The sequence below is a fragment of the Haliotis rubra genome, unplaced genomic scaffold (assembly GCF_003918875.1).
Source record: "Haliotis rubra isolate DU_JTF1 unplaced genomic scaffold, ASM391887v1 Scf371, whole genome shotgun sequence".
Classification (NCBI taxonomy): Eukaryota; Metazoa; Mollusca; class Gastropoda; order Lepetellida; family Haliotidae; genus Haliotis; species Haliotis rubra.
In genome coordinates this window covers 12,415-39,745 of record NW_025767048.1, presented here as the reverse complement: position 1 = coordinate 39,745, position 27,331 = coordinate 12,415, and the positions used below count along the sequence as shown (strand labels likewise).

General features: G+C 39.4%; 2 protein-coding genes across 3 annotated transcripts; both read right to left on the bottom strand.

Annotated features, from left to right (window-relative positions):
- Positions 1-820: 820 nt before the first annotated feature.
- LOC124285974 lies at positions 821-27,223 on the bottom strand. Its single transcript, XM_046722280.1, has 10 exons — positions 27,152-27,223; positions 24,834-25,022; positions 24,470-24,609; positions 23,437-23,563; positions 22,677-22,808; positions 21,413-21,586; positions 20,324-20,467; positions 1,906-1,956; positions 1,499-1,574; positions 821-1,217 (listed from the first exon to the last, which is right to left on the bottom strand). Exons 1-10 carry the CDS (start codon positions 27,213-27,215, stop codon positions 821-823), a joined length of 1,494 nt encoding a protein of 497 aa, XP_046578236.1. The 5' UTR covers positions 27,216-27,223.
- Positions 6,052-9,745, bottom strand: LOC124285978. 2 transcript variants are annotated; one of them, XR_006900922.1, is made up of 5 exons: positions 9,655-9,745; positions 8,206-8,394; positions 7,839-7,982; positions 6,802-6,925; positions 6,052-6,178 (listed from the first exon to the last, which is right to left on the bottom strand). XR_006900922.1 is itself a non-coding variant. In XM_046722284.1 (3 exons), exons 1-3 carry the CDS (start codon positions 9,716-9,718, stop codon positions 7,810-7,812), a joined length of 426 nt encoding a protein of 141 aa, XP_046578240.1. In that variant the 5' UTR covers positions 9,719-9,745; the 3' UTR covers positions 7,666-7,809. The 2 variants fall into 2 exon arrangements, 1 of the variants encoding a protein (XP_046578240.1); XM_046722284.1 differs by lacking the exons at positions 6,052-6,178; positions 6,802-6,925 and having other exon boundaries at positions 7,666-7,982.
- Positions 27,224-27,331: the final 108 nt, after the last annotated feature.

Genomic DNA, 27,331 nt, shown 5'->3' with positions numbered 1-27,331 from the left:
ACCAAGCATACGTTTATTTATACACCAATATGAAATATATTGAATGTAATGAAATGTAAGTAGAAATGTAGAGAGAAGAACATTCATGTGATGCGTATCCATCTTAAATCATCCATTAATTAACAAATCTCATGACTAAACCATGAGGTATGAACATACCATGATAACATAACATGATGCAGAGCCAGGAACAAGAACATCAGAAAGAAACAGGAGGAACATAATTACACATAATAGGTTATACGAACAGAGATGGCACCAAAATGAACTGATTGTTAGTAAAGAAAAGGTAAACATAATGCAACAATATGTATACGCCCTCTTCGAATACATTCAGGCATCAGAGATGTCCTTGGCAAGACTGTAGACGTTTTCCCTGATCCCTTCTTCATATCAGACTCCAGCATCACCTTCCACATGTCCGTCAAGATTCCTGTTGTTTCGGTGAAGACGCATTGTGTTGTAGTAGTCGGTTGGTGTCTCCTCTACCGTCTTCGACCTTAACGTCATGGTTGTAGGTGTCGTCGGCACATCGTTCCGGCTGCCCTTGACTTGCGACATCATACGTATCTTCTTTACATGGTTTAGTTGTCCTCTGTATATGACTGTAAGAATCATCCACCTCGCTGACATTCTTTTCCCCACCCTGCAGTGTCATAGTCCCCCTCGTCCGTAGCAACGTGGTCATACACCCCAGCGGCAGCATCAACTTTTCTGGGAGTGTCGTGCTGGCCGAGCACATTGTAATGCTCCTCCTCCTCCTGACCATTCCATACGTCCGGCAGTCGTGGGTGTGTGACAGTATTCTTCAGCCCTGTGGTCAATTCTTCTGTCTGTGGAACAAAGTTTGCTGTGTCGTAGTCTCCCTTGTACTCGTTATTTCCGTCAAGTCCTGATAGATGATTGTAAGGATTCCTGTATGTGACACGGGCACCTTGGAGTTGTTGGATGTTGATAGCACGTTGTACTCATTCTCATCATTAACCTGAGCGTTGTTGATGTTGATGTTGTCACTGTGGACACTGGGTCGGACTATCGCCGGTGGAACCGTTGATGTCGCCGATGTTGCATCTGTTGTGTCAGGAAGTGAGATGACAGCATATGCTTCACTCTCTGTGTGTGCGTGTGAGGCTAAACCATAGGTGATGTTTTCTGCGGCTGAAGTGAAGTGTATTGGCTGATTCCCATCACTTTTTTCAAAACACAGTTTCTTGTGCCTGAAACCCGATGTGTCAACATGAAATTCAGTCTGGAAAAAATGCAATATATTCTGGTATTCTTGTTTCCTTTACTAACAATTTGTTGCAGTGGAGTCATTCTGATGTCATTTGATGGGAACAAAAGATCATATGCAAGCACTGCGTTTGAAACGAATGTAGTTTGGAATCATTAGTTCATAATAATATTTCATAGACTAAAACCTATCTTCCGGTTTTTCTTTTAGTTGTGGATATTTTACTGATTAAGTATATGTTATCGATATTAAGTATCTTCGTACCTTCTCAAGAGACAGACCACAATGAGGACTGTCAGAACAAGCAGCACACATCCAACACCTAGTCCAATGAAGCATCCTTCAAGAAGACAGTTATAAATGTATATACCAAATATACATTATATTAGCATCAAATCAAATATATGCTCGTATGTAATTACGAAAATGATTTAAGTGTGTAATAATGCAAGAAAAGGGTACACGTTTTTACATCAGGACCAGTGAACTGACACTGGCACGATCTATGATGTAAAAGTTACATGCAAATACCCCTACCTGTCGCTGATTGTTATGAAATTTCGTAGACTTTTTAGATCAGATTTGTTGTCAAAGTTTAACTTGGAACATCAATTGTGGGCATGTGTCAATTGAGATAAAGCGTATGCACATTGTCTTTGTTTGATACGTACCGGCCGCAGGATTGATCGACGGTTTCCTCGCATCTTTCCTTCCTGCTGTTGGTGTCTCAACCTCGATGTTGTCAGTTGTAGCAACGCTTCCTGATGAATGCGATTCTGTTGCCGATGGTGAGGGTTGTGGCGATGATGCTGGCGTCACTGTGGTTGACGTTGTTGTCGATTGTGGCGTCACTGTGGTTGACGTTGTTACCGATGATTGTGGAGTAACTGTGGTTGACGCTGTTGAGGATTGAGGCGATGATGTTGACTCCATTGTTGTTGACGTTGTAGGTATGTTTTATGGAGTAATCGTAATGAATGATTTATCTTTAACGAATCAGTGTATAATATCAAGGGAGTTGGTATGAAAGCTGACGTTAGCTTTATTACAGATATATTACGGCGGAGAGATCGACAAATGACATTCATGTATATTAACCAATGGCAGGATCGAACCCCATTTTTGCTTGTTTAACGCCGCACTCAGCAATACTCCAGCTATATGGTGGCGGCCTGTAAATAATCGAGCGCGGAAAAGACAATCCAGTGGTCAACATCATGAGCATCGATCTACGGAGTTTGGATACGATAACATGAGTTAACCATCTCAGCGAGCATGACCACCCGATCCCTTTAGTCGCCTCTTTCGACATGCATGAGTTGCTGAAGACCAATTCTAACGCGCATCTTCAAAGGAAGGATCGAACCCCAACATTTGAAGAAACAATCGTTACGCCATCCCTTCGTCCATAGTGAGAAGAGGGAGATTCATATAATCATATTGGTCTTTCTCAACCATATAGAGATACTGAGAATTAATTTATCCTGAGTTACGGAGTGATGTGTTGATGAGATATGAGACCTATATCTCCATCATGTGTCTATGCTAACAGTGTATTTCTAAGCCAGCATGACATTTTCACAGTTTCCCTTTACAGTGTAAAGAGAACAAGCAAACAACTGATTTCCCAGGATGTTGACAATGAGGTATGAAATAATATGCAGGGTTTAACATAAAGTGAATTGCCGGTTTTTCCCCTTAACTAAACTCGGACCCCCTGATAGAGTTTCAATATTGTTCAAACCAGCATTTAACCCAATTCAACAACCAATACTAGACAGTTAAATTATGGCCAGAGACACCAAGTAGCTTGAAACGTGACAAAAACATTTGAATGGAGCCTAGATATCATTACATACCACCATGAACCATATGCCAAATTAAGTACATTTTAACAGTAGGTCCTATGGTCTCCAGCTGGAAGAATGTAAGAATGTCAATATCATCGGTGCACATCACTTCCTGTGAAAAGAAATACATTGCGTCCCACGCCACACGTTTCATTCATACGAAAAGTAATAAGCACTTGTTTCTTATTGACCTACCAAAGTTCTTTTACCTTCACTATACATTTCTTTGGATGTCACGAACATTATTTAGAGAGTAAAAAATGACCTTTGATGTAAAATGCATGTACTTCATGAACACAAATAGACACACTATAATATCATGTGTTTGTAGCATTTGAATGTTATAATTTGCTAGAAAAAACAGAATTACATTTAATTAATCTCGAGTGAAATATATTCAACACATTACTAAGCTCAAATAACGGTATATGTAAAGTGGGAGTGAGATGCGGTTTACGTTGCTCTTATCACTATTTCAGAAATACAATGCGTATCAGCTTAAGATGTGATTGTACATGTTAGCATGAAGCCAAAGAGCACGATAACGGTGTTGACAAACCGAGTATACAAATCAGGGTGAATCGTGTGTCCGATCATGATATTTTGCAAACATTTTGCGACTCTGCTCAGCGAATTCTGATGCCTAAAATGACTTGGTCACTCATGTGCCCTACTTTTCCTATCTGTTTTACATTTGTTAGATATATGATTAAGAATAGCTATTTAAAGGTCTGGAAATGAACTTATTTCTCAGTTGCGATTTACACAAAAGTGGTACGATTAGTTCAAACTGGTTTCTGGAAGACAAGCTACTGTATGCCTGTCTGGTTTCAGCGCCAGGATGACTGAAGTGAGGAAGTGAACTAAGAACCATACCATCTTCACAAAGGAACTTCTGTTTTCTGAACATGGCCTCCAGTATAAACGCTTTCCTCCATTCCTCTGCTTGTACACACTGAGACACCTAGCTATAGTGTGTGAAGACAAAGCACCGCGGCGCCCGTTGTATTTCAAAGCCGTCTCCCCTAAGTAAAACATTGAACAGGATATACACAAATGTTATAACATAGCCTTTCAGGTAAATTGTACTTTCTGTCAGTGTCACAGGTGAAAATGTATAGTATCGTACTCTTGATTTTCTCTTTTAAAACGAAATGTTCTTCAACTTTCAGGTATGTCATCATTTACCATTCTATCGAGACATTTAGTCTTCGCTTTAAATAGATATACATGGAGACAAATTACCATTTGTCAGGACTAACGCATTAAAAGAAAACTAATCCAGAAATGATTCCATCTACATGACAACCGAGTCTGGACTAGACAAACCCATTGACGAAGTCATCGGTTTCCATAACATAGACACGAAAATATGATAGCTGTTGGAATCTTGCCATTCCTGTTATTATCACAATTAAGGTCCACGAATGCATTTTGACTTCTGAAAATTTGACTTCCAGAAATTTAATTAACCACCCCTTTTTTGTCAATATTATTTTAAAATATCAATGTTAACACCTCAAAGTTTTGTATGTATTAATATAATCTGTGCTGTGAACAGATATAAATCAATTTTTAAATAGCCCTACTTACCGTTTATCCATCTCCTGTGCAGATATTTGTATAAACCGATCCAGTATGTGGTGGTGGTACTGCGGCTTCCAAGAAGACTGGTCCGAGCAGATGTATTCAGTTTAACCAAGTCACATGCCTTCCTGGCAGCACGCCATGACTTCCAATGTCTACAATATATACTTGTAGTTGCACCTATAAAATGAACGTAAATATGTTAAAGTTGCGTGCACAGAAAACATTGTGAACACTGGGGCACGTAGGGTGGTGACAACGCTTTCTACAACCACATTTCCTACTGGCCTCATATCGCCGAAACACTGGCCTTGATGCTGTGAGGTATGACAGTAGTCATGCTGTGTCAGCCAACAAACAGATCCATGCTAACCCGTTTCGCGAACACCTGGTGTCATGACTGGCTTTCAATGATCCATTCATATATTTTCACCACCATTTTGCCCTGAGCAGATTTACTGGATTTACAGAAGACACGTCTCTTGTTCGCTGCATATAACGACAGTGTGCAATATACTCCTATATAAACGTGTACCTATACAATAACAAAACCAGCATCTGAAGGCGCATGATTAGACGTGATGGTGTCAGTACTGTTCTGCAGCGTCAGACAACAAACACGCGTTAACGTGTTTATTCAAACTGAAGTGGTGCGCGTGCAGCAGCGTATGTTTTCCGCATATGTATGTAAGAAGGAGAAGATCAAATGTGGCAACCATGCTTACTTCTTGCCTAATTGTCCTATGCCACAGTTTCACACAGGGGTAATCACGAAAGTCTGAATAAAATTTGTTAGCCATCCCTATATTTGTTGTGCATAACAGTGGGGTACAAATATGGAAAATCGAATGTTTTCGAGAATAGAATTTTCTTTGATAATATTTTGGGGAGTTAAAAAATGTAAACACATTCTCAGGGTTTTTTTCACAGTCCACATTGTATTTATTTTATCTGTCCCATTTTCTTTTCTTGAATATGAGGTAAGTCCGTCCTTGATTATAACAACGATTACAGGTTATCTCCCTAGACTGGCAATTGACCGTGAATGTGTCTATATGCATCTCTTCTTTTTGCATGAAATTTACTGAGTTTTTGAATCTTGTGCAGAAGAGAAATTGTTGTATCGTCAGGTTTTAGAGTCATGTTATGTCTTCATGGTAGAGTTAGTCGTATATAGTATCCTGTATTCAGTGTAGTGTCATTTGTAAAACATACCGTGTCTTCATGAAAGTGGAAATTGTAATACATTGTAAGGTATTAATGGTGGTCGTAATTAGGACAATGATCTTTAGGAGTAAACTTAAAGTTTCTTAAAATTAGATATAAATATCAAGGGAGATTTATGTTATTTTGGATGAAACGTAATGCAACTTGCCAGATAAAGTAAAGCAGGCGTAACAATCAATTATGAATTTGCAATAGTCATAAGTGCTGGTATGGATGGAAAGGTCCGTGTCATCCACATAAGCACAGTACGTGTCTTCCTCTTGATTAAATATCATGTTTTCTGAAAAACAATAAAGACATAATATCAGTTCAAACATTCAAAGATTACCTGAATGATCTACACTTTCAAGATGTACCATTTACCATGCTACTATGATACTCCTAAAACTGAGAGAACGACTATTTTAACGATAATCGAATTTAATCTTGTAGGCTCTGACCACTCGCCTTTTGTCACCGTGTAACTGAAGTGTGGTAACTATGAACAACAACATAGTCCAAAACAGCCCTGTGCCTTGTGCCACAATACCATCAGAGCCCTACAACGACCGTATGGCTGTAATATAGCTTATAGGTGTATTGGCTGGGTTTTCTAAAGAGTCCAATTAGCTTCATACAGATTAATTCTAATACATCGTAGAACTGGTTCGCTCAGTGTGAAGGGAAATTTTCAAAACAAGGATGAATAAATAGTAAGCAAAATACTGCTAAAAGAAATTTTAAAGCCTCACATTTAAGCAGATCTAAAATTCGTGTCAGATGTAGTTAAATGGCAGCAAGGCTGAATAAATAATAACCAAAATACGTTGTTCCTGTCAGGCATCGAGACACTGATCCAGTAAAATTAATCAGTGTCATAGAAATATTTTATGGTATGTAAGGAAGAAATTATCGCAGCCGTACCTAGCTTGTATACTGACATCCCCTGGATGTTGCCACACCTTTCCTCCAAGTTTCCGGGACACGTGCTCTCGGATAGCATCGACTTCGTAGTGTTATATCCTTCTTTCAAACAGTAGCACGTGGTCTCTGTGTATGCACACAAAGACAGACATAAAGCTATGTGGTAACATGAGAGTTAACAAAACTATGCCCTGAACGTACTGTGCGCGATGGAGTTTTGAGCAGTTCATTAACCATGACTCTAAGTATACTACAGCTGACAAACAAACCAATTGTTGTCAGTTAATTGTATTCTGAGTGTGAACCTCTGACCTTTAGAAACTACCAAATCTTCTAAGGAATTGGACTGCTGTTGTCCCGAGGACGCAACAGTTTTAAAGCATGTTTCACAATCAGACAATGTGTATGGAATGTGGTGGTGTATCCATTGAAGGAGTGAGTGAGTTTGGTGATATATTGTGTCAGCTTCATGAAGAGGAAGGTTTCTCACGTTCTCCACTTTGATGAAACCCAGACAAATAAGTGAGTGAGTGAGTGAGTGAGTTTGGTTTTACGCCTCTTTTAGCAATATTCCAGCAATATCATGGCCGGGGAAACCATAAATGGGCTTCACACATTGTGTCCATGTGGGGAATCGAACCCGGGTTTTCGGCGTGACGAGCGAACGCTTTAACCGCTAGGCTACCCCACCGCCCCTATAGACAAATAAGACATCATAATGAGGCTAGAGTTTAGTTTAACGCCGCTTTCAGCAATATTCCAGCAATATCACGACAGAGGACACCAGAAAAGGGCTTCTCTCATTGTACCGATGTGGGGAATTGATTCCGGGTCTTCACACACTTTAACCACTATATCGGATTTGAATCAAACAATGATAATTCAGATTTCACATGACGACGCTACGTGCTTCAAGGAAATAATTAACTTTGATTTTATCAACATTCTAGTCTGTATAAGTAGTATGTGAGTGTAACTGAAACTGCCATACAGTTTGCTGCATCTATTTCAAGTGATGAACTTAGGATATATACAACTCACCTTCATGCCTACTGAATATGCTGGACTGCAGTGAAGATGGCACTTCCATACCGAGTTATCAAGATATGTTCCCTTTGGTTCTACTGTCACACTCCCAAGAGGAAGGAAGCCAGCATAGGTGAACAGGGGACTGTCATCTACTGTATTTGGACAATTGAAGGTAATATATTAGAGGAAAACTGTACTCTAGCTTCTTTAGGTCTATTGATATGCTACGTGCCGTATTCCTGATGCTTGTATAATTTCTTGTGAAACGGTTATGTTTAAATTTAGGGTAGTAAAGTGAGTGACTGATATTGAATCTTATTCTCACAATAAAAAGTGTGGCCAGTTGACATAAATATCTAGCAGCTCTCTTTGTACCTGTCCATTTCCAGGCCCTGTAGCTCATGGCACCTATCCAGTAGTAGGTGTCGGACTGTAGATTCTCCACAAGCTCTGCTGGGATGTCATCTGTGCCTGGTGTGTACAACTTGCCTCTGTTGACTTCACATCGGCTTTGGGCCTCCCACCAGTTGTCTCGTTCATTGATAATTTGTATCCGAGAAGTTTCTAGAAAACGGATTTCAGCAACTGATTTAAGGCAAAACACAGTCATCTTTTTTAACAAGCACTATTCTCTGTTCTGTGTCGTTTCCACATGAATATATAATGTATCGGATTTACATAGATTGAATCAGTTATGTCTCCATCATGAAATGTGAAACCAGAGTGAGTACCTCCCTTCCAACTGTTGTTTCTTGCCGTTCACACTCATCAGTATACTGGCAGTACACTATCACATTCATCAGTATACTGGCAGTACACTATCACATTCATCAGTATACTGCTATCACATTTATCAGTATACTGTCAGTACACTATCACATTCATCAGTATACTGTCAGTACACTATCACACTCATCAGTATACTGTCAGTACACTATCACATTCATCAGTATACTGTCAGTACACTATCACATTCATCAGTATACTGTCAGTACACTATCACATTTATCAGTATACTGTCAGTACACTATCACATTCATGACGTCATACTAATATTGTCAGTATTCACACAACCGTGAAGAATTAACAAGGTAAGAATTAGTCTTCAGTAGCCCATATGCCTGTCGTATGAGGCGACTAACGGGATCGGTTGGTAAGGTTTGCTGACTTGGTTGACACATCGTATACCATTTGCTTAGATCGATTCTTATGATGTAAATCAATGGATTGTCTGGTCCGCGGACCGCCGCAATATAGCTGGAATATTGCTGAATGCGCCTTAAACAAAACGCAAACACCTGGCAATACACATGTGACCGAGACCGCGTGATGACTCATGACTGTATATTGTATGAGTGATAAAGAAGACACACGTGATATACTTACGTCACTAGAGTGAACCCTATTCTATGCAACATATTGATTTCCGGGTTCCTGCTTCTTACACACTTATGCTTAAATCAATGGGTTACAATACTCAATCTGTGAAATGATTAGGTTACTGATCTAGGGACACAGCCGTAACCGTCATTGTGGATATTTATGCTTGTAGCAGCAGGATAACAGCACCCTAAAACAACCGAGTACGTGACTGAGGACACAATTTCATATCCAGTTTCAACGCAGATGAGTATCCTAGGCTGTGAGAACTTGAGAGTTACAATAGTCTACACCAATCTCTGAAATACTTACTGATTAATCTCGCGGAAGATATACAGGAAGCATACAAATAGAAAAAGTGGAAATTATTGCTTGTAGCAGCAGGATAACAGCACCCTAAAACAACCGAGTACCTGCCTGCGGACACAAGATGTGTGAACCTACCTATACCCTGACACAAGACAGCACCCCAACACACCAACAGCCATGTAAACAACATGTCCGTCATTCACTGAGTAAATGAAGTGACTGCATAACGTAGTCTGTCGCCTACAGGGAAGTGTAATTCACACACTTTAGGACAGTCAACAAAGCCAGGCAGAATAAACAAAATAAAGTGTGTTTATATCTGCATGTAACACATGAATCAGCGGAATACTGCACATAGACAACCAGACGGTGTAGACTATGCTTGTATTTCTCCTTACGTAGACATTATAAACTTACAGGTGTTGTTTGGGTAAAATGAGTGTGCAGCATAGCTTAAAAGAACGCTTTGTGGCAGCATTTGCGGCTTGGTCATTCTGGCCCATTACAATGCATGTTTTCTCTTCGCTCACAACCATTCCACAATAACAATTTCGGGATGTTTTGCTACATGTATAAAAGTCATGACAGAAATGAATGTATGTTTCCCAGCATTTGTTTCATTATAGGCAAACATGTGACGTTATAAGCGAATACGGGTAAATATTTAATCTAGAATAGAAGGAACTATCAGAATACTTAGAGGACAATCTGGATCTAATTACTCTCCTATTGTTAAAGACCCCTCTCATATCCAAAGATAGGTCTCCATAAACCTTGACTTTTTGATCGAGGCAACTCAAGTGGGGTGTGTAAATGCAACGTCGGTAATGATAAAACTAACTATCATACCAACTTATACATATATTTAGTGTTTCCTTTCCAAAGTTGTTTGTGGAGTATTTTTCTAAATAAAGTCGATATTTTCCTAATTTGCCGTATAAAGGCGATGAGAACGCCTAGCGGTTAAAATGTCTGGCTGTCATGGCGAAGGTTCGGGCTCGATTACACAAATGGGTACTATTGTGAAGTCCATTTATGTTGTCCGCAGGCATCATGATTCTGGAATACTGCCGGAAGCGGAGTTAATATATTCTCACTCATTCATTTACAACAGACAAAAAACATCCATAAGGCACCTTATTCAGTAGGGACTCAAAACTGGTAGGGCTTTGATTCATTACAGGAACAACGTGTATCAAAGTTGGTTGTTTCATATGAAATGTAGCGTAATACCGCAGCACGTGGGAACAGTATACTAGCGGAATAAAGTAACTGTGCATTATTTTATGCCATATTTTATTGCAAAAAGATAACATGATTTGTGGTGTTTTCCTTAATCACCGCTTAACTGTTGACAGGATGAGATCGAAATCTATATGATTTGACACTGGGCATCGGGACACGCCCTTGAAAAGATGTGGTGTCAAAAGTCAGTTCACAAATTCAGCATCGTGTGTGTCCACCATTGGTGTTGATGCAGGTTTGACAACGACGACGCATAGACGACACTAAGAGATTGAAGAAAGCTTGAGGAATGATGCTCCATGTCTGAACCAACGCTTGTTCCAATTAAGTTCACTCAATAGCTGATTCTCGGTTTGACGTAAACGTTTCTCCATTTCATCCCAAACGGGTCCGGAGAAACAGCTGGCAAGGGGAGTCCAGAAACAGAAGAAATCTCGACTCGTCAGTGAACAAAACACCATCCCAATCCTGCATCACGTGCCTGTCGGTGACGTTGGAACAAAATTGGACGTTGTGCTCCCTCAATCGCTTCCGTTCAGTCCTGGAAGTGATTGGACGTAAGCCAGGAATGGTCCGAGCAGTCAACTGGCAGTCTGGAGTCGATTCCTTAGATGGTCAGCCGAAAGTGGTTGTCTAGCTGACGTGACGTCACGCGTGGATGGCCGGTCTGAGGCAAATCTCTCGTGTTGCCATAATGTTGAAAACGTCTCCATAGAGATGAGATCGTGTTACGATGGACACCAAAATGGCTGGCCACTTTATTTTGGGCCATTCCAGTCTCCAGCATCCCCACGGCGCGGAGACACTGATTTTCTGTAAGCCGTGGCATGACATACACGCAGTTTAGGTTGAAATTAACGTGTTTTCCACAAAAGTCAAAGGTTAGAGAATAATCAGTCATTCTTCTATTTTCAATATCAGGTGTGTAAACTTCAGGTGTCAAAAAGCATGCCACAGTGAGTAAGTCCATTGTGCACAAAATGCACGTGCCACGCGCGAATCGTGACATCAAATTCCGTGCAAAGTGCATTCATACATGTTTATTTAGGGTTATTTTTAGAAATTTCAAATAACTTTTATTTTATGCAATTTTATGTTATGCACGGCTACTTTTTTCGTTAGTATAGATAATCCATCCCTTGTCTGAGGGAACAATTACAATCGACCCTTTGCAGGCTAAGCTCCATTACCCAAGGATGGTTAACAAGTACGCAGACTGAACTAAAGCGCCAGAAACATAAAAATGAAATTGCTTTATCTAATGTAGAATTTCTGTACAGTTGTGTTTGACAAAGTGTCCAGCGTGAGATGAACATGAGAATAAGGCCTGAGCCCGTACTGTAATGTTATTTTCCTTCCTTGATTCACGGTCACATGACTCAACAAGGAACAAATGTTGCTCAGAACAAGTGTGTTGTGAAATCACGCTGTTGAATTAGGTTTGATTGCTGAAAGATGAAATTATACAAGTGTGTATCTATCTATCTGTCTGTCATACCTTGTGTCTTCATATTGTAATTTGGACGAAATCAGATAATCAGATACGGATGGTTTAGGATACTGGTGAATGGACATGCTGGTGCCACCGAAACTGTATGGCATGTGCCAGGTTTGAGGAGGATATCAGGCCAAACAATCAACAATCGTCTCCATGAGGTGGGAATTAGACACAGACGACTGGTACTAGTTCCTGTATTCTGACGATTACATCGACGACAATGTATGCGATGGGGAAACACTATACATGCATGTTTTCCCCGAACTGCAGTTCCACAGGTCGACCGTTTAAGTGCCGGAAGTGTGATGACACGTGATCTGTCTGGGTGGTTCTGGGAAATCAGATGTTCTCCTGGTTATCATCTGTAGCCATATTCAGTCTCTGATTGGGAGGTGGTGAACAGCGATAACAGCACACTGGTGAACGTACGTGTCGTGTGACAGGATAATCAGAACATGTGGTTATGCACCAAGTTTCATCCTTGTATCAATTAAATTGTATGAGTGAGTGAGTGTGCTTTGTTTTACGCCGCCTTTAGCAATATTCCAGCAATAACACGGCGGGTGACACCAGAAATGGGCTTCACACATTGTACCCATGTGGGGACTCGAACCCGGGTCTTCGGCGTGACGAGCGAACGCTGTAACCACTGGGCTACTCCACCGCCCCTAAATTGCATGAAATGTTAATTGAACACGGTCAAAGAGTGCATAACTGAGTCAGGATAAATTTCATCTGAGAACGGTAAACTCTCTCTCTCTCTCTCTGCCGAGATAAATTCCTTGAGGAGTATTTCCCTCTATCCTTTGAACTTTATGATTTATGTGCACCCCACACCCTTACACCCCCTCACCCCACCCCCATAATCCTGGATCCTCCCCTGCAACACGGTGTACGATGACGCGCCAAACTGTGCCGCCTCCTGCAGCAAACTACCAGTTGCATCACGGCTGTAACACGGGGCACGTTTATCTCAGTCATGATCAGTGTTAGAAATGCTTCTGTTCCTTGGGCTGACTGTAGTGTGAGAAAAGTATGGTGGTTTAAGGCGTACCAGTTCGGTCTACAGAGTTATATCCCACCAGGATCCGCTGATCGATGACTCGTTTTGACACATGATCTGCATCATAAGGCTTGGGTTCGCCCAAGTGTCTGAAACACTGCATTAATGTTTGGATGGGTGTTACGTGATACCAGAGTTGTCTCCCCTGTGGTTTAAGTGTGCCGTATTGATTGTGATCCATGCTCTTCTAGGATGTTATTGTAACCAAAGTGCATAACGTCAACAACCTCACTTTCCTCCCATCTTAATCAACCACGCCATGTTATAACTAAAATATGTTTTCAAAGCGGCGTTTTACCCAACTCACTTCGTGTTTGTGCGAGGACACAGAGGTCTCGTATTCACACAGTTTGTCCTGCAATCACTACGAATTCCATTTAATACGATAATGCACCGAAATAATTCAGGACTGTAATATGACATAAAACGCAAAGCCTTGTCGGTGACAAAGAAATTGTAGGGCGCTTCTCTCGCCATCTTTGTTGCAACATTAAATCTCACTCACTTCTCTTCGCGTTGGGTATTAAGAAGCTAAAATGGAATTGGTCGACACAAAGTTGGTATATTGCGTTTTATATCACACCATAATGATGTAAAGACGAATAATTGCCAGAGGTTATAAGGGGCCGAGTGGGAATGTTTTATCAATTCATACTTAAGAGTATTCAGGGGATGCAAAAGAGACACATGTAGACGTCCCAAAAGTCAGACGTCCCAGTTGTCAGACAAATCAATCAGGCGTGACTGTGATTACAACCTAGTCTTACCCACTGATATAATGAACCTATCCCATACACTAACGAGATGTTTTTCACATTTGTACAGTAATACTTTGATCAGAATGGTAATGTTGACTGGTTTACTCAATCACTGGGTTCTCCAAATGTGTTTTTACAATGTTCAAACGGCAAATGTATCACTTGCCAAATTCAATAATGCTAAATCTTCTGATCTCAAGCACATTATAACAAACCCCAAATTAATTAAACCACTCACTTAATATCTTATTCATACAAAATTATGAGTTTTCTCTTTTTATCAACTTCATTTTTTAACCTTTTACATGTTCATCATTATTCACTTAATAAATATGTATTTAAACATGGGTTGTTTGTAGAGCAACAAATTAACAAAATACAATCAAATTAAACAGGTTTCTGTCCTCAAACAATAACAATAACCATTTATTACACTAAATCTCTATTACTCTTTACCTATTTCATATTTTTCCTTTTTTACCTTAGTTGTGCGTGCGACGCTAAATAAAGCAAATAACTAACTAAGGGTTAAGAACAAACGATGGTCTTCAGAGAGTAGAATACGTGAAGTCACAGAATGGTACTCCTCAGGTATTCCTTCAAGGCCACACATACACCAAGAACAGAGTCAGGGGAGAGTTTGTTCACTGGCGATGTGGAAAAGGAAGATGGTCTACAGGTAAACTGAGAACAGGCTGATGCGTCTGTAAGAGAGACTGCGTGCAGGAGGGATGACAAACATGGAGTTCCTCGATGCAGTTGGGCATTTGCTCAGACTTGGATAACATTCTTGCCTGTACAGTGAATGATGTGAAAGATGTGAAATCTTAAATCTTGAATGATTTGATTGACCATTTAAATTATCTTGTTAAATTAACTTATTTCTTTTAATGCCAAATAAAATCATTACAAAGTATTCCATAGATCATTTATAATTATCTTGTTGAAATAACTTATTTTGTTTTATGTCAAATAAAGGCATTGTCATTATCCACAATCTCTTCTCTTTGTGTGTAGATTAGTACATTTGGACTAGTCCATTAATATTAACAAAGGTAACAGTGTGGTGAACCTCAGTGCAACCAACCATAACCTTTGTTGTTTTAACGCGTCTAACTTTTGGGACGTCTAACTTTTGGGAGGACAGCCCGAAAATTAGTGACGAGATCAGGTGTTCATCAGGTGCGGAAAGCACGTCCTCTCCTACCAGCTGGGCTCACCATTCACATGACTTACCTCAAAAAGTAAGCGTTTATGGGCCGACGCTGCACTGTGTACAATGCAATATCAACAGATGTCATACAGATGGTTTGGGAGGAAGTCTTGAATTCTGCGCTATTTTCAAATAGTGGCATTATGTAATGCGTTTGTCACCAGCGAATGGAGAGTATACTCGCCAGAAGTTAATTCGCCTAAAACTCTAACACTAAGCGAATGCAGATCAAAGGGAGATAAGTATGTTTTTTGATGTGATAAGAAATATACTACAGTATGTCCACAATCATAATTTGGACAGGAAAGTTACAGTTCTTCCATAGTTCTCCCAGAGTATTCTTTTCGAAGAATATCATGTTGGTCTTAAACCTTCTGTCGAATATTCCACTGAAGTCCGCTGACTGCCTTCATCTTCAAATATTATCAGTTCAATCCTTTCAGAATATAAGAAAACATAATCGTTTTGTATGTATTTCCTCAATAATGATAGAGTGTTACAAACATTTCGGTCTGAATTATTGATTGGATTCGCTTGAAAATGTAACAAAAGTTTGTTTGGGCATAATAAATTGCCCGACGTAATTCGCCATCGTGACCTGTACTATGGTGGAGAGCGAAACGCAATTCTCCTTGTTGAGTTCCCGAGGGATGTTCCCTAAAACTATGTTATGATGACTTAATAATATCTCGTCACTGCATTTTCAATAAAACCGAGAAAACCATTTCCATAATTTAAACAATATCTCATTGTACTACATCATAACCATATCAATCACTATTTATGAGTGATTTTCATCTGAACTAACTAAGGAACGTATGGTACATATAAGGAATTGCATCGGAGATCACTGTGGCTACTGATGCTTCTAATTTGGAAATACTATCCAGGTGTCTAAATAGTACCTTTTGAAACCCTTAGTTAGTCCTGAAATGCTATAACCCTGATTACACCAATGTTTTGGTAAGCGTCGAATGACAATCTTTAGAATACGTGTGTAGTGTTAACTAGAGATTGGATGTTCAGATTTATAGATATTGTTTCACGTATAGAAAATGAAATAAATCGGGCGTGCAACTGAAAATGACTAGTTGTAAAGGAAAACGTTTCAAGAAAGCCATACATTGTCTATGAAGACTTTCTGTACTCCGAGAACTGTAGAAAGCAATTATTGCGTGTCGATGGAAACATTGCTTGACCACGTGTAACAGTTTGTGATGACTTTATTCATATATATGTAGCATTGCAGCTGAAGCGTTATGCAAGAAAAAGTAACTATGTACATCTTGTTATGCCTATAAGGTGTGAACTGTGCAAGTAAGATAATTTATACATTTGCTCAATAGCACAGGAACATGTTAGGAATATAACTGTATTAATTTTGAACTTCTACCTGAACATCGCTTTTCAAGTGATAAATATCAAATTAAACTGTTACATGAAACATATTCCATTATAAAAAGCATGATTATAAAACTGAAATGTTTTTGTACAAATGTATCTATATTCTATCAATTATAAATCGTACATTATAACAAGGTACCTTACCAGGAACATGTATATTAAAAAAACCAGAAACACACAGTATGTCGTACCAACGGAGATACATTTACACCAATTATTTAGGATGAATTCTTAGTAAAGAGTACAATGTGTGAAGCAAATGTTCGACACGTCCGACAGTCGAGTATGTGCTCTTCAGCCTACTAGTTTGCTGTGTATAGGTATAGGTGCCTCATCCATTAACAACCTAGTCAGGACTTAATTAATTAGGCCCCAGTGGGATGGAGGAGGACGTTACCTCTGTTTCACGTCAGGGCTGAATAATATCCTCTACCGAAACCGTTATTTGATATCCTGTTCAAACGCGACGGTTCAAGATTCACTTGCGAAGGGTTTCGATATTTACACAGAACACGTCACGATTTAATTCTGGACTCACAAAAGTCCAGAAACTCTCCGCACTGTGGGCACTTTCTGACAAGGGATTTGACCAAAAGCGCAGTTCTTATTAATATATATGCGGTTAACGGTTATCGCTCAGTTACACCACATTGTAACTTCCCTTCAATTTGTATGAAAACATTGTGCACATATTATCAAGAGTTTGGTTTTACGCCGTTTTTAGCAACATTCCAACAATATCACAGTGAGGAACACCAGAACTGAACACATTATACCCTGACCTTTGCCTTAATGAGCGAACGCTTTAATTACTGTGCTACCTCTCCCACCCATATAAATAGGTGTCTACTGTTACATTAGGGCTGTTTACAGTGAAGAGGTAGCATCTCATTGATGGTCTGTAATTTAAATCGTACGACATACGATCAACCCAGCGCTAAGGTTGTTTCTTGTGTCTTGAATGTGTCGTCGTTCTCATCCTCAGTATTAATCTATGAAATGCTGATGTAGATGTTGTCACTGTGAGGACTGGCCCTGACTATGGCTGTCGTTCCTTCTTCTGTTGTGCGAGGAGGTGGTATGTCATCATCTGTTCCATTTTCTGTTTGTGTTGGGAAGGCTAAACTGCAGTAGATATGTTCTGAATCTGTGTTGAAGTGAACCGGTTGATTCCCGTGGTTTGTCGCAAAACACAGTTTCTTTTGCCTGAAACACCGAAGAGTACATGAAATCCACTCTTGCTGAAAACACGTTTCCTTCAGCAATAATGTGTATTGACGTTATTGCTGATAGGTTTGGGTTTTTTTTCTTGTTTTGCTTTTTTTTTCTTTTTTGTGGGTTTTTGTTTGTTTGGTTGTTTGTTGTTGTTTTGTTTGTTGTTGTTTTGTTTTGTTTGGGTTTTCTTGGGGGGGGGGAGACCAAATATAGATTTGAGATGAATGTAGTTTGGATTGCCTGCAATGTATGATAATATTTCGTAACCTTAAAATGAAAAGCTACTCATCCTGGATATAAAAGTGTCTTTTTGTACCTTGACAAGAAATACACTGCCATGCTGACTGTCAGAACAAACGTCACGCATCCTACACCTAGTCCAATGAAGCCTCCTTCTGAAAGTAAAACATGCAAACACCAACTATACATTGTACTATCATCACATTTGGTAGTTATTACCAAGATTACATTAAAAAGGATACATGTAACAGCAGGAAGGGCAAAGTTTTTACACATGAAGATCCTGACGTTGGTATGTTCTTAGATGTCAAAGTGGAAAAGAAATATTTTAATGTGTTCAAATACATCTATTTCCAGAAATGCATATAATTCCATATTTTCTCAATGTTATTCTATGAAACAGTTCGTATTAGGGAATATTTAAAACGTGTCAATTTCGATTATATCATATTATTGATGTCGATGGAACTCATGCATGATCGTGTTTGACACACACCTATCATGGGATTAGTCGAAGGTTTCATCTCATCATTCCGTCTTGCTGTGGGTGTCTCAACATCGGTAAAGTTGATGTTGTCAGTTGTAGCACCATCTCCTGACGATTGTAATTGTGTTCCTGATGGCGTGATCACAATGAATGATTAATATTTAACGAATCAATGTATAATTTCAAGGGAGTTGTTATGAAAGCTGACGTTAGCATCATTACATATGCATTACGGCGGTGGGATACAACAATTGACATTCGTGTATTTTAACCATTGGCAGGATGGAAAGCAAGTGTTTACTCGTTTAACGCCAAACTCAGCAATACTCCGGCTATATGGCGGCGGCCAGTAAATAATCGAGGGTGGAAAAGACAATCCAGTGATCAACATCATGAGCATCGATCAACGTAGTTACCATACGATGACATGAGTGAACCAGCTCAGCGAGCCTGACCACCCGACCCGTTAGTCGCCTCTTACGACAAGCATGAGTTGCTGAAGACCAAGTCTAACCCGGATCTTCAAGGGTAGGATCGAACCCCAACATTTGACAAAACAATAATTAAGCCACCCCACCGTCCCCTATTTTACATAATACGCAAACACAAGTGACAGCTGACAGCGAGTCAGGAAGTACTGACGGAAATAAAAGAATCGATAGTGAGAAGAGTGAGCTGAGGCACATCGCAATTTCTCAACCATATAGAGATACTGAGAATCAATTAGTCCTGTATTATGAAGTGTTAATGAGATATTGAGATAGGAATAAAACATCTATATGTTGTATTTCACAAACTTGAAATGTGTTTGAGAAATAAAACATATAAATGGAGCCCAAATATCATTACATACCACCATGTGCCAAATTAAATACAATTTTTAACACTAAGTCTTATGTCTCCAGCTAAAAGAATGTAAGAATGTCAATATCATCAGTTCAAATCACTTCCTGTGAAGGGGAATACATTGCGTCCCATGCCACAAGCGTGCTTTCATAGAGAGTAAAAATTGACCTTTGATGTAAAATGCATGTACTTCATAAACACACATAAACACACTATAATATCATGTGTTTGTAGCATTTGAATGTTTGATTTGTTAGGAAAAAAACAGAATTGCATTTTATTATATGTCCAATGTCTGGACATTACATCTCGAGTCAAATATAATGATTCAACACATTACCCAGCTCGTATAACGGTATATGTAAAGTGGGAGTGAGATGCGGTTTACGTTGCTCTTATCACTATTAATCAGAAATACAATGCGTATCAGCTTAAGATCTCATTGTACATGTCAGCCTGAAACCAAAGACCACGATAATGGTGTTGACAAACCGAGTAGTGAGTAAGTGAGTTAATATTTAACGTCACAAACTGAGTATACAAATCGGGGTGAATCTGATCATAAGATGTTGCAAAAGGCTAAGGGATGCGACTCTGCTCAGCGACTTGTGATGCCTGAGACAACTTGATCACACATGCGCCCTACTTTTCCGATCTGTTTTACATTTGTTAGATATATGATTAAGAATAGCTATTTTAAGGTCTGGAAATGAAATTATTTCAGTTGCGATTTAAAAAATGGTACAGATTAGTTCAACTGGTTTCACAACCACAAGCAACTATATGCTTGTCTGGTTTCAGCGCCAGGATGACTGATGTGAACTAAGAACCATACCATCTTCACAAAGGAACTCGCGTTTTTCTGAACATGGCCTCCAGTATAAACGCTTTCCTCCATTCCTCTGCTTGTATACAATGAGACACCTAGTGTCTGAAGACAAAGCACCGCGGCGCCCGTTGTATTTCAAAGCCGTCTCCCCTAAGAAAAACATTGAACAGGATATCCACAAATGTTATAGCATAGCCTTTCAGGTAAATTGTACTTTCTGTCAGTGTCACAGGTGAAAATGTATAGTATCGTACTCTTGAATTTCTCTTTTAAAACAAAATGTTCTTCAGGTTTCAGGTACGTCATCATTTACCATTCTATCGAGACATTTAGTCTTCGCTTTAAATAAATATACATGGAGACAAATTACCATTTGTCAGGACTAACGCATTAAAAGAAAACTAATCCAGAAATGATTCCATCTATATGACAACCGAGTCTGGTCTACACAATCCAGTGACTAACAATATGAGCTACGATTACAGGTATCAACCAGGTCATTGAGTCTGACCACCTGATCTCGTAACTCGACTCTTATGACAAGCATCGCTTGTTGAAGACCAATTCTAATTCGGATCTTCACATGTACATTAACTATGCTGAAAACCTTGTTGAAATGATTTTGACGATAATGCAACTCAGTCAGTATGGATCGAGCCATGCAACATATAAAAGGGGACATAAATGAACCTGATAAGTTTTGCAGTTCTCAAGTATGTAGTTGTATTGTCTGAACCTGAATAAGACAACTAGTGATCAAATATGCGAGTATAGCTGAGACAATATGTTAGATATAAAACGAAGAACATACAACAATGGTTCCAAACCCAATTTCCAAGTGGACCTGACTAAAGAATAGTGCAACAAAACGCATAGAGATTATTGTACACACATTCGAAACTCGGAAACCCATTGACGACGTCATCGGTTTCCATAACATAGACACGAAACTATGATAGCTGTTGGAATCTCGCCATTCCTGTTATTATCACATTTAAGGTCCTCGAATGCATTTTGACTTCTGAATTTTTGTATGTGTTCATATGATCTGTTCTGTGAACAGATAGAAATCGATGGTAAAATGACCCTACTTACCGTTTATCCATCTCCTGTGCAGATATTTGTACAAACCGATCCAGTATGTGGTGGTGGTACTGCTGCTTCCAAGAAGACTGGTCCGAGCAGATGTATTCAGTTTAACCAAGTCACATGTCATCCAGGCAGCATACCATGACTTCTGATGTCTACAAGATATACTTGTATTTGCACCTATAAAATGAACGAAAATCTGTTAAAGGCGAGTGCATGGAAAACATGGTCAAGACTGGCCTCATTCCGCCGAAACACCTGGTGTCATGACTGGTTTTCAATGATCCATTCATATATTTTCACCACCATTTTGCTCTGAGCAGATAACTGGATTTATAGAAGACACGTCTCTAGTTCGCTGCATATAACGACTGTGTGCAATATACTCCTATATAAACGTGTACCTATAAAATAATAAACCATCATCTGAAGGCGCATGATTAGACGTGATGGTGTAAGTAGTGTTCTGCAGCGTCAGACAACAAACAAGCGTTAACGTGTTTATTCAAACTGAAGTGGTGCGCGTGCAGCAGCGTATGCTTTCCGCATATGTATGTAACAAAGAGAAGATCAAATGTGGCAACCATGCTTACCTCTTGCCTGATTGTCCTATGCCTCAGTTTCACACATGAGTTATCACGAAAGTCTGAATAAAATTTGTTAACAATCCCTATATTTGTTGTGAATAACAGTGGTGTATAAATTAGGAAAATCGAATGTTTTCGAGAATTGAATTTCGTTTGTTGTTGTTTGTTCTTGGAGTTCAAAAATGTAAACATATCCTTAGGGTTTTTCACAGTCCAGATTGTATCTACTTTATCTGTCCCATTTTCTTTTCCTGAATATGAGGTAAGTCCGACCTGGATTATAACAACGATTACAGGTTATCTCCCTACACTGGGAATTGACTGTGAATGTGTCTATATGCATCTCCTCTTTTTGCATGAAATTTACTGAGTTTTGGAATTTTGTGCAGAAGAGAATTTGTTGTATCTTCAGGTTTTAGAGTCATGTTATGTCTTCATGGTAGAGTTAGTCGTATATATAGTATCCTGTATTCAGTGTAGTGTTATTTGTAAAACGTATCATGTCTTCATGAAAGTGGTAATTGTATGGTGAATTAATGGTGGTGGTAATTAGGACAATGATCTTTAATAAATTTATGTGTTATGATCCCGAAAATTAAACACATTACATAGCTTAAAGTTTCTTAAAATTAAACGTAAATATCAGCGGAAACGTATTGTGGATGAAACGTAATACAACTTACCAAACAAAGTAAAGCAGGCGTAACAACCCTTGACCTTTTTACAATCGTAATAAGTTCTGGTATGGATGGAAAGGTCCGTGTCATCCACATAAGCACAGTACGTGTCTTCCTCTTGATTAAATGTCATGTTTTCTAAAAACAATAAAGACATAATATCAGTTCAAACATTCAAAGATTACCTGAATGATCTACACTTTCAAGGTGTACCATTTACCATGTTTCTATGATACTAGTACTACTAAAACTGAGAGAACGACTATTTTAACGATAATCGAATTTAATCTTGTAGGCTCTGACCACTCGCCTTTTGTGACCGTGGAACTGAAGTGTGGTAACTATGAACAACAACCTAGTCCAAAACAGCCCTGTGCCTTGTGCCACAATACCATCAGAGCCCTACAACGACCGTATGGCTGTAATATAGCTTATAGGTGTATTGGCTGAGTTTTCTAAAGAGTCCAATTAGCTTCATACAGATTAATTCTAATACATCGTAGAACTGGTTCGCTCAGTGCGAAGGGAAATTTTCAAAACAAGGATGAATAAATAGTAACCAAAACACTGCTAAAAGAAATTTTGAAGCCTCACATTTAAGCAGATCTCAAATTCGTGTCAGATGTAGTTAAATGGCAGCAAGGCTGAATAAATAATAACCAAAATACGTTGTTCCTGTCAGGCATCTAGACACTGATCCAGTAAACTTAATCAGTGTCATAGAAATATTTTATGCTATGTAAGGATGAAATTAACGTAGCCGTACCTAGCTTGTAAACTGACATCCCCTTGATGTTGCCACACCTTTCTTCGAAGTTTCCGGGACACGAGTTCTCGGATAGCATCGACTTCGTAGTGTTATAGCCTTCTTTCAAACAATAACACGTGGTTCCCTGTGTATGCACACAAAGACAGACATAATGCTATGTGGTAACATGGGAGTTAACAAAACTATGCCCTGAACGTACTGTGCCCCGATGGAGTTTTGAGCAGTTCATTAACCATGACACTAAGTATACTACAGCTGACAAACAAACCAATTGTTGTCAGTTAATTGTATTCTGAGTGTGAACCTCTGACCTTTAGCAACTACCAAATCTTCTAAGGAATTGGACTGCTGTTGTCCGTGAGCACGTAACAGTTTTAAAGCATGTTTCACAATCAGACAATGTATATGGAATGTGGCTGTGTATCCATTGAAAGAGTGAGTGAGTTTGGTGATATATTGTGTCAGCTTCATGAAGAGGACTGTTTCTCACGTTCTCCACTTTGATGAAACCCAGACAAATAAGAGTGAGTGAGTTTGGTTTTACGCCTCTTTTAGCAATATTCCAGCAATATCATGGCGGGGGAAACCATAAATGGGCTTCACACATTGTGCCCATGTGGGGAATCGAACCCGGGTTTTCGGCGTGACGAGCGAACGCTTTAACCACTAGGCTACCCCACCGCCCCTCAGACAAATAAGACATCATAATGAGGCTAGAGTTTAGTTTAACGCCGCTTTCAGCAATATTCCAGCAATATCACGGCAGAGGACACCAGAAAAGGGCTTCACACATTGTACCGATGTGGGGAATTGATTCCGGGTCTTCACACACTTTAACCACTATATCGGATTTGAATCCAACAATGATAATTCAGATTTCACATGACGACGCTACGTGCTTCAAGGAAATAATTAACTTTGATTTTATCAACATTCCAGTCTGTATAAGTAGTATGTGAGTGTAACTGTAAATGCCATACAGTTTGCTGCATCTATTTCAAGTGATGAACTTAGGATATATACAACTCACCTTCATGCCGACTGAATATGCTGGACTGCAGTGAAGATGGCACTTCCATACCGAGTTATCAAGATATGTTCCCTTTGGTTCTACTGTCACACTCCCCACAGGAAGGAAGCCAGCATAGGTGAACAGGGGACTGTCATCTACTGTATTTGGACAATTGAAGGTAATATATTAGAGTAAAGCTGTACTCTAGCTTCTTTAGGTCTACTCATATGATACGTGCCGTATTCCTGATGCTTGTATAATTTCTTGTGAAACGGTTATGTTTAAATTTAGGGTAAGTAAAGTGAGTGACTGATATTGAATCTTATTCTCACAATAAAAAGTGTGGCCAGTAGACATAAATATCTGCCTGTTTTCGTTGTACCTGTCCATATCCAGGCCCAGTACCTCATGGCACCTATCCAGTAGTAGGTTTTGGACTGTAGATTCTCCACGAGCTCTGCTGGAATGTCATCTGTGCCTGGTGTGTACAACTTGCCTCCCTTGTCTTTACATCGGCTTTGGGCCTTCCACCAGTTGTCTCGTTCATTGAAAATGTGTATCCGAGAAGTTTCTAGAAAACGGATTTCAGCAACTGATTTACGGCAAAACACGGTCATCTTTTTTAACAAGCACTATTCTCTGTTCTGTGTCGTTTCCACATGAAGAAATAATGTATCGGATTTACATAGATTGAATCAGTTATGTCTCCATCATGAAATATGAAACCAGAGTGAGTACCTCCCGTCCAACTTCCGTTCATACTCATCAGCATACTGTCAGTACACTATCACACTCATCAGTATACTGTCAGTACACTATCACATTCATCAGCATACTGTCAGTACACTATCACACTCATCAGCATACTTTCAGTACACTATCACATTTATCAGTATACAGTCAGTACACTATCACATTCATCAGTATACTGTCAGTACACTATCACATTCATCAGTATACTGTCAGTACACTATCACATTCATCAGTATACTGTCAGTACACTATCACATTCATCAATATACTGTCAGTACACTATCACATTTATCAGTATACTGTCAGTACACTATCACATTCATCAGTATGCTGTCAGTACACTATCACATTCATCAGTATACTGTCAGTACACTATCACATTTATCAGTATACTGTCAGTACACTATCACATTTATCAGTATACTGTCAGTACACTATCACATTTATCAGTATACTGTCAGTACACTATCAGATCCATCAGTATACTGTCAGTACACTATCATATTCATCAGTATACTGTCAGTACACTATCACATTTATCAGTATACTGTCAGTACACTACCACACTCATCAGTATACTGTCAGTACACTATCACATTCATCAGTATACTGTCAGTACACTATCACACTCATCAGTATACTGTCAGTACACTATCACATTCATCAGTATACTGTCAGTACACTATCACATTCATCAGTATGCTGTCAGTACACTACCACATTCATCAGTATACTGTCAGTACACTGTCACATTTATCAGTATACTGACAGTACACTAGCATATTCATCAGTATACTGTCAGTACACTATCAAATTTCATCAATATATTGTCAATGCACTATCACATTCATCAGTATGCTGTCAGTACACTATCACATTCATCAGTATACTGTCAGTACACTATCACATTTATCAGTATACTGTCAGTACACTATCACATTTATCAGTATACTGTCAGTACATTATCACAATCATGACGTCATACTAATATTGTCAGTATTCACACAACCGTGAAGAATTAAAAAGGTTCGAACTAGTCTTCAGTAGCCCATATGCCTGTCGTAAGAGGCGACTAACGGGATCGGTTGGTCAGGTTTGCTGACTTGGTTGAATAATCGTATACCATTTGCTGAGATCGATTCTTATGATGTTAATCAATGGATTGTCTGGTCTACAGATCGCCGCCATATAGCTGGAATATTGCTGAATGCGCCTTAAACAAAACGCAAACACCTGGCAATACACATGTGACCAAGACCGGGTGATGACTCATGACTGTATATTGTATGAGGATAAAGAGTGAGTGAGTGAGTGAGTTTAATGTTACGCCGCTTTTAGCAATATTCCAGCAATATCATGGCGGGGGACACCAGAAATGGGCTTCACACATTGTACCCATGCAGGGAATCGAACCCAGGTCTTCGGCGTGACGAGCGAACGCTTTAACCACTAGGCTACCCCACCGCCCCATGAGGATAAAGGCAGACACACGTGATATACTTAACGTCACTAGAGTGAACCCTAGGGTCTATGCAACATATTGATTTCCGGGTTCCTGCCTCTTATACACTCATGCTTAAATCAGTGGGCTACAATACTCAATCTGCGAAATGATTAGGTTACTGATCTAGCGACACAGCAGTAACCGTCATTGTGGATATTTATGCTTTGTAGCAGCAGGATAACAGCACCCTAAAACAACCGAGTACGTGACTGAGGACACAATATCATATCCAGTTTCAACACAGATCAGTATCCGAAGGCTGTGAGAACTTGAGAGTTACAATAGTCTACACCAATCTCTGAAATACTTACTGATTAATCTCGCGGAAGGTATACAGGAAGCATACAAATAGAAAAAGTGGAAATTAATGCTTGTAGCAGCAGGATAACAGCACCCTAAAACAACCGAGTACCTGCCTGCGGACACGAGATGTGTGAACCTACCTATACCCTGACACAAGACAGCACCCCAACACACCAACAGCCATGTAAACAACATGTCCGTCATCCACTGAGTACATGGAAACAGAAAATGAGACTTAAAACAGGAATCTGTCGTCTACAGGGAAGTGTAATTCACACACATTAGGACAGTCAACAAAGCCAGGCAGAATTAAAAAATAA